General features: G+C 37.1%; 2 protein-coding genes and 1 long non-coding RNA gene across 4 annotated transcripts; 1 reads left to right on the forward strand and 2 right to left on the reverse strand.

Annotated features, from left to right (window-relative positions):
* Window positions 1-845: 845 nt before the first annotated feature.
* LOC125847694 (CRM-domain containing factor CFM2, chloroplastic) lies at window positions 846-8033 on the forward strand. 2 transcript variants are annotated; one of them, XM_049527358.1, is made up of 12 exons: window positions 846-1590; window positions 2112-2619; window positions 2694-2824; window positions 2955-3260; window positions 3340-3496; window positions 3581-3873; window positions 5115-5174; window positions 5277-5402; window positions 6095-6403; window positions 6502-6733; window positions 7135-7265; window positions 7353-8033. In XM_049527358.1, exons 1-12 carry the CDS (start codon window positions 880-882, stop codon window positions 7575-7577), a joined length of 3189 nt encoding a protein of 1062 aa, XP_049383315.1. In that variant the 5' UTR covers window positions 846-879; the 3' UTR covers window positions 7578-8033. The 2 variants fall into 2 exon arrangements, with proteins under 2 accessions (XP_049383315.1, XP_049383316.1); XM_049527359.1 differs by having other exon boundaries at window positions 6137-6403.
* On the reverse strand, window positions 7661-8612 carry LOC125847695 (uncharacterized). The gene is made up of 2 exons (XR_007444462.1): window positions 8304-8612; window positions 7661-7884 (listed from the first exon to the last, which is right to left on the reverse strand). It is a non-coding gene; the product is annotated as an uncharacterized LOC125847695 (long non-coding RNA).
* Window positions 8613-8983: 371 nt separating this feature from the next.
* LOC125846553 (NADH dehydrogenase [ubiquinone] flavoprotein 1, mitochondrial) lies at window positions 8984-12945 on the reverse strand. The gene is made up of 3 exons (XM_049526067.1): window positions 12808-12945; window positions 10187-11659; window positions 8984-9236 (listed from the first exon to the last, which is right to left on the reverse strand). The coding sequence occupies exons 1-2, from the start codon at window positions 12808-12810 to the stop codon at window positions 10199-10201; spliced, it is 1464 nt and encodes a 487-aa protein (XP_049382024.1). The 5' UTR covers window positions 12811-12945; the 3' UTR covers window positions 8984-9236; window positions 10187-10198.
* Between the last annotated feature and the right edge of the window lie 1525 nt (window positions 12946-14470).

The raw sequence follows: 14470 nt of genomic DNA on the forward strand, positions 1-14470 counted from the left end.
TCTTTAACTATTCCACAAGTCTCCACATATTGGGGCCAGAGGAAGAGAACTTCTAAAAATGTAATAAGAAGGATGTACGTTAAATTTGCGCAATTTATCACAATCTTGTTTTATAACTTCTAATACTTCCTTCTTGTTTTGGAGACGAGAGTTGCAGTACAACAACATATTAATGTAATCTCATAAGTCCCCGAGGAGGGTGATATGTATGCAGCCTTTCCCGCTACCTTGTGATGGTAGAAATGATATTTCAAAGTGCTAGGAAGAAATGTTTTGTTTGTTGAAGTATAAAAGAACATTTACATGCTTTGTTCTGTTGAACCTGATAGGCGTTGTAACTAAATTTTATTTTCTGTATCCCGAAAGGACAAAAGATTCATACTAGAGTCAATCCTTTATATGAATTTTTTTAAAAAAACAATGGTGGTATTGAGGTTTTTTTTTTTTGTTTTGTTTAAGGTATCTAAGTTGCTAACATCGACTAAATATCGAGTAAGAAATTATCTAGTAATTTTTCTTTGTTGAAATTATTTAATCACTTGATTAGACCATAATTTTAAATGCCCATTTTATATTATCAAGAGAGTCACATATCAGGAGTTGAAGCTATGAAAACAAAGTAACCTTTTATATGAATTTGATTTAGTAGTCTTTAAATGTCAGAAACTTAACAATTGATTAAATAATTATTTAAAAATAACAAATTAAAATAAAATAAAATTGCATATCGTATAATTATGATTAATAAGTTTTAAAAGTTATTTATATAAATCATATCATTAATTAACTTAATATAAATAGGTATCCAGTGGCCACTACAGTGCCTAGGGGCTAAAAATATCTGTCAATGTAAGGATAGCATCATCTTCCCCAACACCAATGTTGCTTCCTTTCTGCAACTTCCATCCCATAAACCCTTCTAAAACCCTCTTAAACCCCTCACCATCACATTCCCTCTTCTCTACTACACCCTCTTTTTCCCTAAAACCCTTCTTTCCTCGTAATACCCTTCCTGTTTTCGCCACATCCCCTGATACTGAAACTTTACCGGAATCCGCCATCCGAAGAATCGCCGACAAGCTACGCAGTCTTGGATTTGTTGAAGAACCCAAGAATCATGAAACCCAAGAAAATGCTTCGAGTTCTAATCCCACTGCTAACTCACCCGGTCAAATTTTTGTTCCTTTGCCTACGCAACTACCCAAGTACCGTGTGGGTCACACACTTGACACTAGTTGGAGTACGCCTGAAAACCCAGTACCGCAGCCTGGTTTAGGGAACTCTATACAGAAGTTTCATGAATTGAGGGATGAGTTCTTGAAAGAGAAGGAGAAAGAGAGGTTAAAGAATAAGGAGTATAAGAAAGAGAGAGCACCAAGTTTGGCGGAGCTTACTTTACCAGCTGAGGAATTGAGGAGGCTGAGGACAGTTGGGATTGCGCTCAGGAAAAAGTTGAAGATTGGAAAAGCTGGGATTACCGAGGGGATTGTGAATGGTATTCATGAAAGATGGAGACGTATGGAGCTCGTTAAAATTACGTGTGAGGACATATGTAGGTTGAATATGAAGAGGACTCATGAGTTGTTAGAGGTTAATACTTACACCCCAATGCTCAATTGTCATAGTTTAAAGAAATTGAAACTGCATTCTTGGGTTTGTTTTTATTGGATGAACTCATTTGAGACTTTTCCAAGATTTTCCTGTGTAGATTAATGTAAGAAAATAATTTGAACAGATTCACTTTGGCAATTTCTTGATCCCTCTGTGTTGCATATTCAATTAAAGGAAGTGAGTTAATTTGCATAAGAGGACATGAGTTAATTTGAAGAATGTATGCAGGTGGTTTACTGATCCTTGTATACCTATGGTTGTTTGCCTTGCACTTTTCTATATCACTAATTCTGAGTATATGAATTTACGTTTCCTTTGGATGTCTCAGATATGTTATGCTCCATATGACATGAGTTTACTTATCAAGAATTATAATGGTTTGGTTTTTAACCGTATTGCTTTTTCATAGGTAGAATTCATACCTCGTAAGTTAGTTTTAATGTGCAGTACACCTCTGCCATAATTCTTATCATTACTTTGGCTTATTTAAATATTCACAGAAGAAAACTGGAGGTCTTGTTATCTGGAGATCTGGAAGTAATATAATTTTGTATCGAGGAGCTGATTACAAGTATCCTTATTTCTCTGAAATTAGCTTCGAGAATAACAGTGCACAAGATGCTACCCCGGACTTGTTCATGGGTACGGAAGAGCATATGACTAACTCATCTGGCACAGATGCGGTAAAACCTGATGCATCGGACAGAAAATCTCCTCCACGTGTAATCCAGGGTGTAGGTTCTCCAGACAGAGTCCGATTTGAATTGCCTGGAGAGGCAGAACATACTGAAGAAGCAGACAAGTTGCTGGAAGGACTTGGTCCTCGCTTTACCGATTGGTGGGGTTGTGAGCCACTGCCTATCGATGCAGATCTTTTGCCAGCTATAGTCCCTGGGTACAAGAGACCTTTCCGTCTACTTCCTTATGGAGTAAAACCTAAATTGACAAATGATGAAATGACAACACTGAGGAGACTTGGTCGACCTTTGCCTTGCCATTTTGTATTAGGTAAGTTTAATCTGATTTCAGACTGTTGTTTAACTAGAAAACACTTGTGATACTTGCTCATGTATTTTTGTCAGGGAGAAACAGAAAACTCCAAGGATTGGCTGCTACAATTGTGAAGCTTTGGGAGAAATGTGAAATTGCAAAAGTTGCCGTCAAAAGAGGAGTTCAGAACACTAACAGTGAACTGATGGCGGAAGAGCTTAAAGTTTGTGAAATTAGTTTAGTCCTTTGATGAAATAATTTTGTTTTTATGCAACACTTTGGTCTTTTCTAGAAACTGATTATACATTGTAAAACTTATCCTATTGTGTTTCACATGAAAGTAAACTTTGCAGTGGCTGACTGGAGGAACCTTGCTCTCGAGGGATAGGGAATTTATTGTCTTCTACCGAGGGAAGGACTTCTTGCCCTCTGCGGTCTCTTCAGCAATAGAAGAACGGAGAAAGCAAGTTTTTGAAGAGGAAAAACGGAATGGTTTTAATTCATCAGTAGCAAATGCTAAGGAAAGGAAACAATCCACTACGGGAAGTGTTTCTGATGATGGACATGCACGCAGAATTAACCAGAAAGGTGTCCAAGAAAAAAAGAAACTTACTTCCATGGAAGCTGCTATCGAGAGAACTGCAGATAAATTAACCACTGTATGTGTTCATAATGGTTGCGTCTGTCCACTTGCAGATTCTAATATTTATGTTTGAATGTTTTATGTTTTCATGCCAGGCATTGGAAAAGAAAGCCGAGGCAGAGAACCTCCTTCTGGAGCTTGAGGAGGATGAGGTGCCACAACAATCTGATATGGATAAAGAGGGAATAACTGAAGAAGAAAGATTCATGTTGAGGAAGATTGGCTTGAGAATGAAGCCTTTCTTACTTCTTGGTGAGTGCCTCTGTACTGCAAACCTATTTCTTTTGCCAACAAATTTATGGAAGTTGACTCATGTATTTCTCTGCTCATGCGCAGGTAGGCGGGGAGTCTTTGATGGAACAGTCGAGAACATGCACCTTCATTGGAAGTATAGGGAATTGGTAAAGGTAATAACCGGGCGGAAAACCATTGAAGAGGTCCACCAAATAGCTAGGATGTTAGAGGCAGAGAGTGGGGGAATACTAGTTGCTGTTGAGCTAGTTAATAAGGGTCATGCAATCATTGTGTACCGAGGGAAGAACTATGAAAGGCCTGCTTCGTTGAGGCCTCAGACTCTTCTAAGTAAAAGAGAAGCAATGAAGCGCTCTATAGAGGCTCAGCGACGTCAGGTAATATTCTAGTAGTTAAGGTGCCAGTAAATGCTTCTAGAAGTTTCCAGATATAATACCTCTTTATTTTAGTAATTGACTTTGGCATGGTTTTAAAATTTGAAGTAGATATGATCCCTTTATCAGCTATACTTTTCTCTCCTTCCATTCAAAATCTAACATTCTGATTCTTTTGTTAATCTCAAAAAAAAAATTCAAACGGTCTGATTTACCCGCTTAAATATCATTGCAGCTATACATCTCACTTTCTACTAAAAGACTAGAAGAAAGAGTTGCAGAATTGAAATGTAACTTATCCCAGCCAATTTCAGAGTTAGAATGCATAGAAAGAAACCAACTTTACTCGAAAAAAGGAAAATCTCCAAAAAAAACTTTCCTCATGTGGTCTGAAGAATAATCAACTTTGTCACTCAGTATCAAAATCGTATTATTTTATGTGATCCACTTTTGTTCGTGGAAGTATGTCGAGTCATTTAAACGTCTAGGTATAAACATGAGGGTTTTGGTTAAAAAGGAATCATGGTAAGTTTAGCTGTGAAAGAATCCAACGTCTAGCCCATCTTTTTATGGACTCCATTGGAAATTCTTGCTCAGCCCAAGTGCGACAACCATATAACTCAACACCGTCTTGCATGTGTAACCTGATTCGGGTGCAATGATAGACTTACAAAGGTTATCTCTAGTACCATGTGAAAGAATTTGAGCTTTCAGCCCCAAATCGTATGGTCATGCTTAGACTTTGGAGTAATCCAAGACCTCGATAAACCACTTTGGAAGCCTTTAACCAATCTAGACATTTAACTAGTAATCCAAGACCTCGATAAACCACTTTGTAAGCCTTTAACCAATCTAGACATTTAACTACGTAACTCAACATAAGGAATAGCTTATGTGTTGGTACTTTGATGTTTTTTTATTAATGAAGGCAACTTCCATTTGTTATGTATCTGTTTCTAATTCTTGTTCTCACAACTAGTTAAATTTGCTGGCACTTGTTTCTAGAGATGTTTTTCCTTCTATTATTATCACTGTACCTTTACCATAAAAAAAAAAAGGAAGGAAAATAACGAAAAAGTATCAATGTATTTCTGCAACACATTTGAGTTGAGGTGCAGGTGAACCATTTTGAATGACAGTCTGTAAGCTTCTCTACCCTTGTGAGGTTTCTCGTCTTTCTTTCTGATGCTTCTGCCAAAACTCTTCCACTGCTCATCTTTCTTTTACTTTGTTTTCTGATGCAGTCGTTGAAATTACATGTCTTAAAGCTTACACAAAATATAGAGGTTTTGCAGTCACGGTTGGTGCGTTATCTTACCTTATTGGAGTTGCTTTGATTTTTGTGTTCCAGTTACTAGCTCATTTCTGAATTATATTGAAATGTTGCACGATTTGCTTTGATTCAGGCCAAAAATGAGGATATGGTTCATATTCAGTCTCCGGATATAGTTGATAGGCAGGTACCAGTGACGGGAATATCTGATGCTGCAGGCGGAACTAATTACCAGTCTAGTTTAGCAAGTCCTACTGAGGTGAAAATTAATCCATTTATTGTACACTATATTCTGTTACTGTTGAAGGAACAATTTATGTTTCCGTTGCTTCTCATATCTTTGATGCTTGTTGGATTTGAGATCCTTTATCAGCTATATATAAGGTACAAGCTAGAGTGTCACCTTCAGAAGTCTTTCAGATACCCTAATAGGCACAAACAACTTGCCTTCAAGTCGTAGGCATTTCTTTATGCTTTCATTAAGTTTATTAGGACAACATGTGTAGTTAATACCTATGTTTAAGAGATGGATGGATCTGGAGTTAAGACGGATTGTGGACATATAACTACCCGCATTCTTATTTTCACGTATGAAAACTTGGTTGTAGAATCCTGTGTCATTGTCTTCTTTAGTCATCATAATTAATGATAAGTCAACATAGCTGCCCACATGACCCAAATTTGTAGTTTAAGGAATTTGCTGTTTGTAACCTTTTCTATCTGTCATAGGTGTTCCTGCTACCTAACCACATGCTGAATATCATTGTAAAAACAATCCTTCTAGAATCAAACATTTTTAGATGAGTACTGAGCAATATGGAAAAAAGGCGCTATGCCTATTATGAAATATGTTCAAAATGCTTGATATCAATCAATGGTTAAATGTTTCATCTGTATGTGGTCCTCACATTCTCTGTAGTATCATTTCTTGCATCTTTTTCTCTTCTGCAGTGTGTATTGATAGAGAGAAGCTTATTTAGCTTTTATATTCAGGATTCTGGGGATGCTGCAGAAGACACTGACCCCAGTTCTCAGAAAGAATTATCAAGTGATTCCTCAGACACCGACCACAATTCTCAGCAAGAATTTCCAATTGATCCTTTTTTCCAATATGAGGGCAAGGTTGAGGCTGTGGGTGATACAATTCAACCTCAGCATCAATCTATTTCATCAATCAAATCGAAAAGTATGTTCAATGTGAACGTGGATCAAAAAACATTTGGCAGTGCAGTGAGTGAATCTGTTTCCAAGTCTTCCAGGGTAAACTTCGTTTTCTCTTCACAATTATTACACTCTATTTCTTTTCCATCACAAGGTTAATGGTAAACAAAATTGGATGCTTTTCTCATTGATTCTAGGGAGAAGTTAAGATCCACTTTTCTGAGACCAGAAGTTTCAACAAACCTCGGGAAGTTGACAATAAAAAGGAGGTGTCTCAACTTCCTTCTGTAAAACCTCAACAAGCACTTAGATCCACCCGGAGTAGGTCCGAAGGGATGCCTACCAGAAAAGTACAGCTTTCCAACAGGGAGAGGTTGCTTCTCAGAAAACAAGCCCTCAAGATGAAGAAGCAACCAGTGCTTGCTGTTGGTAATGAGAACCTCTTTTATTTTCTCTATATTCCTCCTACCGTGGTGTAGTCTGTTGTATAGAGTTGCAAAGCATTAACCTTTTGCCAACTGTGGGGAGTTTCCATCTTAAGTGAGATGACGCTGCAAGCTTTAGCTTTCACTGAGTTGGACATTCACTCAAATCCTCATTGTTATGAGATTTGGTTTTGGGATATTAGAATATTTCACTTGTGGTGGACCTGATGGTAAACTGGGACGCATTTAGTTTTAGTTTTCACCTTGAAAGAGCAGGAGAAATTTATTTGATGCGATTGGGAATTCCGCATTTTCTGCGTTTCATGTTGCTGATCTTTCTTTCCCGTAAGCAGTCTTGGCTACTCCTGACCTTAAACTTTGTCTTCCTCTGCACCTTTATATCAGGGAGGAGCAATATTGTTACTGGAGTTGCAAAAAATATTAAAGAACACTTTAAGAAGTATCCTCTTGCGATTGTGAATGTCAAAGGAAGGGCAAAAGGGACTTCAGTTAGGGAGGTGGTTTTTAAGCTGGAGGTTTGTTTATTGGCTATTTTAGTTGCTCGTTTAATTTGGCACCACCCCCATATTCACTGAAAGCCTATCTTTCGACACTTACTGCAGCAAGCTACAGGTGCTGTTCTTGTTTCTCAAGAGCCAAGCAAAGTCATATTGTATAGAGGTTGGGGACCAGGTGGAGAGCGTGGTGCTTCTAATGGAAATGACACCAGAAATTCGAGAAACAGCAGAGAGCAAAAGGAACTGATGTCAATATCTCCTGAGCTTATATCAGCAATCAGACTTGAATGTGGCTTGCAGTCCAACCATGATATGGAGGTTGCTTCATAGGCAACAACCTGGTAAAAGGGAAGTTGCCAACTGGTTTTGTCAGGGTCAAAGCCTTGAGCTCTCATCTAACAATGCATTTGTGCCCCCAATGATGGTCTCTGAATTGTCTGTGCATGCATCTAACAATTGCTTTCTTGGTGTGGAGTTGGAATCTAAATTGTGCATCACCTCTCCAATACAAATGAAAGGGAATCTGCTGCCACCGAGCTTCTCTCCTTGCAGAATTTCAGTAACTGGAGTAAGTTCCACATGATAATTCCTGTCTCATGGTCATTGTGCATCAACTGGAGAGATTCTGGGATGAAACCTGTAACTGTATGTCAGTTAAGTGGCGCTGCTAATTTAATTGTTTTCGAACAAGCTCCATCTTTTTTTGGTTTCAGATAGGCGCTATCAGTTCTCAATTATCCCTAGTTGCTGACCTACATTTTATGTAAATAGAAGTTTCAATAGAACGCATCTGTTACCATGTCATCTATTTAATTTTCCCTAGTAATATAAAGACATANGATGGTCTCTGAATTGTCTGTGCATGCATCTAACTATTGCTTTCTTGGTGTGGAGTTGGAGCCTAAATTGTGCATCACCTCTCCAATACAAATGAAAGGGAATCGGCTGCCATTGAGCTTCTCTCCTTGCAGAATTTCAGTAACTGGAATAAGTTCCACATGATATTTCCTGTCTCGTGGTCATTGTGCATCAACTGGAGAGATTCTGGGATGAAACCTATAACTGTATGTCAGTTAAGTGGCGCTGCTAATTTAATTGTTTTCGAACAAGCTCCATCTTTTTTTGGTTTCAGATAGGCGCTATCAGTTCTCAATTATCCCTAGTTGCTGACCTACATTTTATGTAAATAGAAGTTTCAATAGAACGCATCTGTTACCATGTCATCTATTTAATTTTCCCTAGTAATATAAAGACATAAATGTCACACATTGCACATGTTCCTTTAGATTACATACTGGTTTTAGATTAGTTATGTTCATGACAAAACAAGTATGTAAACAACTAAATTCACCAAAAACTTAATAAATGACAGTCTTTAGCAAACTCTTTTTAATAAACATTAGATATTCAAATATTATTTAATAGAACGTAATTATTTTTCATATCAAATTTTAAAAATAATACATTTAAAATGTTGGTCAATTTTTTTTTAGTTGAATCTCACCCGCAAAATGAGAGAAGATAGAGTTGTCAGCTTCATATACAACGAAGCAACCGATCTAATACCTCGGTTGAGTAATTCACAGCATTCCCTGCAGTATTTGATCATTTCTCAAAGATGTGACATCTAAGTGGGAGTAAGAGCGTAAGACTATGAGCAGATAAGGAATTTCGAGGCCAAAAGTACAAAAGCTGTTAATGGGGAAGATTGGAATTTCCAAAGTGTAGCTCTTATTCAACATGACAAATATTGAAGCATCTTTCAACTATCAAAGCCATGGCAATGATAATGTAAGGAAACATTAAGACATTAGATGTACCAGCTCTGAAACATAAATTGCCCATTGGGCCAACAATGTAACAATAGTTTTACACAAGTTTGACAATAAAAAGCGGCTGGATATAGGGAAGCTCTGCGTCCTGCTTTCCCCTCCCACATTCATACTTCTGGTACTTCTCAAAATTTATTCCATGGTATCAAACAGCAAACTGAAAAGCAGAGACATGAAACAATTATGAAATAGCCATGCCATGACACATACAAGTAATTTAATTATTCAGACCCTTAAGTATGAAAATCAATATTTGAGGGACATGACCAATGGGGAAGGCAGGGGTGGTGGGGAGGAATCAATCTATTATAGCATTGTACCAACAATGATCAGAGCGGTGAAGTGTGTATGCTTAAATTTGTCAAAGGCAGAGCTGGTTACAGAGGCTCTGTGTAGCAATTCAATAGGATGTGACTATTGACGAGTATATTTAACTTCATACGTGAAGATGGAACATGCAAAATGTTGAAGATCGCAGAGCTTTTTAGATCATTTTGCTATTTCAATTAGATTATAACTACAGGCACACCTTTCAAGCTTTTTTTCATTAATTTCTTAATTTTTGGAGAGGCGTGTCCCTCAATTTCAGTGATCAAAGAACACATCCCCATGCACAGGGTTGTCATGCAACATCCACTAAAGTCGCCAGTGTTATGACTGTTCCTGCTCCTTTTTTTTTTTTTGGGTTTGTTTCTCCTTATATTGGTCAAAAGAAGAGTTGCTTTCACTGGGTTGGGAAGGAAATTTTGAATTTTGGTACTTCTTTGTCATGACAGAAATAATTGAAGTTGCATTGGTCTAGCGAGAGGTCAGTAGTACTACAAAAGGGCAGGAGATAAAGTTCCCGAGAGGTGTACCTTGGGCTTGGAGTATTTTGTATATGTTACTATGATCTTTGACAATCCAAACAATAAGAGCATAAAAAAAGACCCATTATCCCAACAAAAAAAGGGGACTAGATATAAAGAGTTTGCAAACCAATTTCACTTTATTAAAGTTTACAGCATGCAACGAATAAATTTTTTTAGATGAATGTTTTATTAAGATGATGATCCATGGTTACTATCAACACTACAATGTAAATGTAACAAAAGTTTAAGAACCAACCTTTTAAAAAAATCAAGCAGCAGCCGCCTGTTGTAGCTCTCTCTCTGCGTGCTCCCTGATCCTCCTTTCTAGCTCTGGTCTAAAGTGCCTAATAAGACCCTGCACTGGCCAAGCAGCAGCATCACCCAAGGCACAAATGGTATGCCCCTCAATCTGTTTTGTCACCTCTTGGAGCATGTCAATCTCTTCCAACTTTGCATTGCCAACCTTCATTCTTTCCATGATCATCCAAAGCCACCCTGTGCCTTCCCTACATGGTGTACATTGACCACAGCTCTCGTGCTTATAGAAGTACGAGAGCCTTGCAATTGCATCTACAACATCAGTTGATTTGTCCATGACAATTACAGCAGCAGTCCCCAACCCTGACTGCACAGCTTTGAGTGCATCAAAATCCATAAGTACATCCTCACATATGTTCTTGGGAAGCAATGGAACAGATGAACCTCCTGGTATAACAGCAAGCAAATTGTCCCATCCTCCACGAACACCACCACAGTGCCTCTCTATCAGCTCCTTCAATGAAATACTCATTTCCTCTTCAACTGTGCAGGGCTTGTTAACATGGCCTGAGATGCAAAACAGCTTTGTCCCGGCATTATTCTTCCGGCCAAAACTAGCAAACCACTCCGGCCCACGCCTTAAGATGGTTGGTGAAACAGCTACTGTTTCAACATTTGTGACAGTTGTTGGACATCCATATAGTCCTGCATTAGCTGGAAATGGAGGCTTCAATCTTGGTTTGCCTTGTTTGCCCTCAAGGCTCTCCAGAAGAGCTGTCTCTTCACCACAAATATAGGCACCAGCACCAAAATGAATATATACGTCAAAATCATAACCAGATCCACAAGCATTTTTCCCCAACAATCCAGCTTCATAGGCTTCTTGTCTAGCCTTCTGAAGGCTCTTCCTTTCATTCACATACTCTCCCCTGATATAAATATAAGCAGCTTTAGCCCTCATCCCCACTCCTGCAATCAGACAGCCTTCCAACAACTTGTGTGGGTCATGCCGCATGATTTCCCTGTCTTTACAGGTTCCAGGTTCACTTTCATCAGCATTGACGACAAGATATGAAGGACGGCCATCTGTTGTCTTTGGCATGAAGGACCATTTGAGACCAGATGGAAAACCAGCACCACCACGTCCTCGAAGACCAGATTTCTTCATTTCATTCACGATCCAGTCAGAACCCTTGATGACAAGATCTTTTGTTCTGTACCAATCTCCTCGCTTCATGGCACCTTTGAGGTAAGGGTCATGCAATCCGTAGAGATTTGTGAAAATACGATCCTCATCTTTAAGGCCACCAAAGTGAGTCCTCTCGGGAGGTGGGGGTGGGGGTGTAGGTTGGGGAGTGCTAGCAGTTGATGCAGCCTGAGTGCTAAATAACCTACCATATAGGCCCCATCTTTCACTAGAACGTTGAGCTAATGCAGTCCGTTGCAGAGAAAGAAGGCCCTTTATAGGTGCCTGTTAGAAGAAACATGCCATACATAAGTAATTTTAGCCTCATAAGAGGCGAGATTGAGCACGCATAATCACAAAGGTAAAAGATTGTATTGTACTGCACTAAGCGATGGGTCTATACATCATGATTGCAAAATACTCGGTTTCAACTGTTCTAGGAGATCATCCACAACCCACCTCTTTTCCAGGCTTTAGATGGGGTACACTTTGCTAAATTCACCGAAGCAGAGTTGATTGAATGGAAACATAAGAAGAGAGTAACAGTAACATCTCCAAAATTATTCAGAAAATAGATTGTTAAAATACTTGATGCTAAGGGAATTGCGCAATAGGGGAAGAAACAAAAACCATATCCTCCTTTTGATGTGTATGTGTCCGTGTCCTGGGGTGGGGGAGGGGAAGGGAGGAAACTCTGATGCAAGACATCTTCCACTAACTGTTTTCAAAGTTTAGGTACTAATTTAATTTACATCTACCTCTCTCAAATAATTACATAAGCCTTCAAAAGTAATAAGAGTAAAAAACTTTTCTTTTCCGTGAAAAAAAGAAGCTTACCTTGAAAGGGCTTAATTCCAAGTACAATGGAAGACTACATAAACTCCTTATTAATCTATATACATATAACTCATTCTAGAAAAAAAAAAATATAACTCATTCTAAACTACAAAGTTAAAAGCACACACAAACAGAGAAAAGAAGCTACAGGATATATGAATTAGAGAGTTCTGATAAGGAAGTTAGGTTCAAAATATGAACTTGCATAACCCCTAACATACTCAAATCTCAAAAAATAACCCAAAATTTTTCAATGAAAGCAGATTAATGAAGCAACAGCTATCCTTAACAACTTATCCAGGCATCAAATAAGATCAAAATCAATACCCACATGTGCTAGCCAAATATAATTTAGGGTTCCTCATCATTCTTCTTTATAGGAATACAATGGCCATTCGATCAGTTAAAATTAACCTTAAGCCACATCTCTGAAACTACAAATTAGCAATAAAAATCCTCTGAAGAATACCAAAAAAGTAATAAATGGGCATACCAAGGACGCATCAAAATGCACCTAAGGCATATTTTCACAACAAATTTTCATTTGGACTTAGGTGGCGCGTCCAGAACGATACAGATCAGATAGAGGAACTTACCATGAATATTGAAGCAGAAATGTGATGAATCGGTGAAATTCAGCTGATTCTCCAGCAGATTAGGGTGAGATTGAAGCTGTCTTTCTCAAAAAAAAGAAGGAAAAAAAAGGGAGAATGAAGCTGTTGCGATTAGTGAATCATGACGGTCCACGTAGTGGGCTTCATGGGTAGGAAATAACATGATGGGCCTTGATGTTCAGGAAATGTCGTAATGGGCCTTACTGACAAACGTCGTTAAAGGATATTTATTGTCCGGCCATTAATTTACCAATATGATCGAAATATACACATCATGTACACCAGTGATATACATATTGTGTAAAAGTGTATAATATATATATATATATATAAGTATTTTTAACTAAAAATAAATTATATTTTGTCTTTCTTTTAGTTTGTTTCGAAGCATTAAAGAATGTTTCTTTCTTTTTGTCAATTTTTAAATTTAACTTCCACATAACATATTTAAGACCACAAGATTAAAAAAAAAATTGGTATATAAACTAAAGCTTTTTCATTAAAAAGAAAGAAATAATTTGGATTTCAAAAATAAAAAGAAAAAGAAAAAAAAAGTTAGGCATCCGATTTATATTTGATTTTAGGCCATTAATTAACTTGAATTGCCACCGCATTATAGTTTCATACATAAAATATGCCGTTGATAGACAACAATTGCATATTGTGAAGAGTACGGAAATATGGCTAATCCAAGTACAATATGGGGCAATTAGCTAAATCTTGATAAATTATAAATGATAATTTTTGGAGTAAAAATTATGTGGTGAAATTGTGCGATCAAATTTTTGTGATGTGCTTTAATGATTGAGGATTCTGATATAAGGTAACAAAAGTATTTCGAAACACATCTAAATTGCATTAGAGATGCACGAATTCTTTTCAAAATTTCAAAGACAATCTCATTGAGTATGATCAAATTACCAATGCTAAATGTGTTGTGAGTTGAACTAGGTTTTCTAGTTTGTACTCCATATAGATTAGGTACTTCCTTCCTTTTATGTGACGGCTAATGAGACGTATAATCGTTTATACAAATTGTTTTGCTCTTTTATTTATTTTGAAATTTAAATATTGAGAGAGAATTAACAATTTTATATAAAGATAATAAGATACTATCCTCTTTTGTTTTGCAAACTATGATATATCTTTCCGTTAATAGTAGATGAATTTATTAATTATTAATGATTTTATAACTGTGTTTCTAGAAATGTTATTAGCAACATATATAAATATTCCCATATATTAAATTTTGTCCCTATTTAAAAAGCTTACATAGATAGCCCTTGAAGAATTACTCTTTTGGACAATGTTAGATTTGGATCAAATATGCACATATATTACTCTTTTTAATGAGTTGACGGCCAAAAATTAATTATTATCCAAAAATAAAGACATTAGAGTGCGAATGACTCCTCAATACACACTTGTGAAAACATTTGATTATAAATTGTTCTAAATGCTATAACAACAATAATAATAAGAGTGGTGTATATGTTGTTTTATTCCTGTCATAAGAAGGTAAGATATTGTTTAGGATAGAAACTCGACTAAGGTAAAATATATATATAAAAAAATATATATATATAGAGTCCGGAGCCAAAAAGGCAAAAAAAATTGCCAAAAATTCCAAAAAGGCACATCATAT

Source organism: Solanum stenotomum, chromosome 12 (assembly GCF_019186545.1).
Source record: "Solanum stenotomum isolate F172 chromosome 12, ASM1918654v1, whole genome shotgun sequence".
Taxonomy (NCBI): domain Eukaryota; kingdom Viridiplantae; phylum Streptophyta; class Magnoliopsida; order Solanales; family Solanaceae; genus Solanum; species Solanum stenotomum.

Coding starts and splice junctions, on each gene's coding strand:
- LOC125847694 (XM_049527358.1), top strand. CDS start 880: ATGTTGCTTCCTTTCTGCAACTTCCATCCCATAAACCCTTCTAAAACC. Junction 3,874..5,114: donor TAGAGGCTCAGCGACGTCAG/GTAATATTCTAG, acceptor TTTCTGATGCAG/TCGTTGAAATTACATGTCTT. Junction 7,266..7,352: donor AGGTGGTTTTTAAGCTGGAG/GTTTGTTTATTG, acceptor CACTTACTGCAG/CAAGCTACAGGTGCTGTTCT.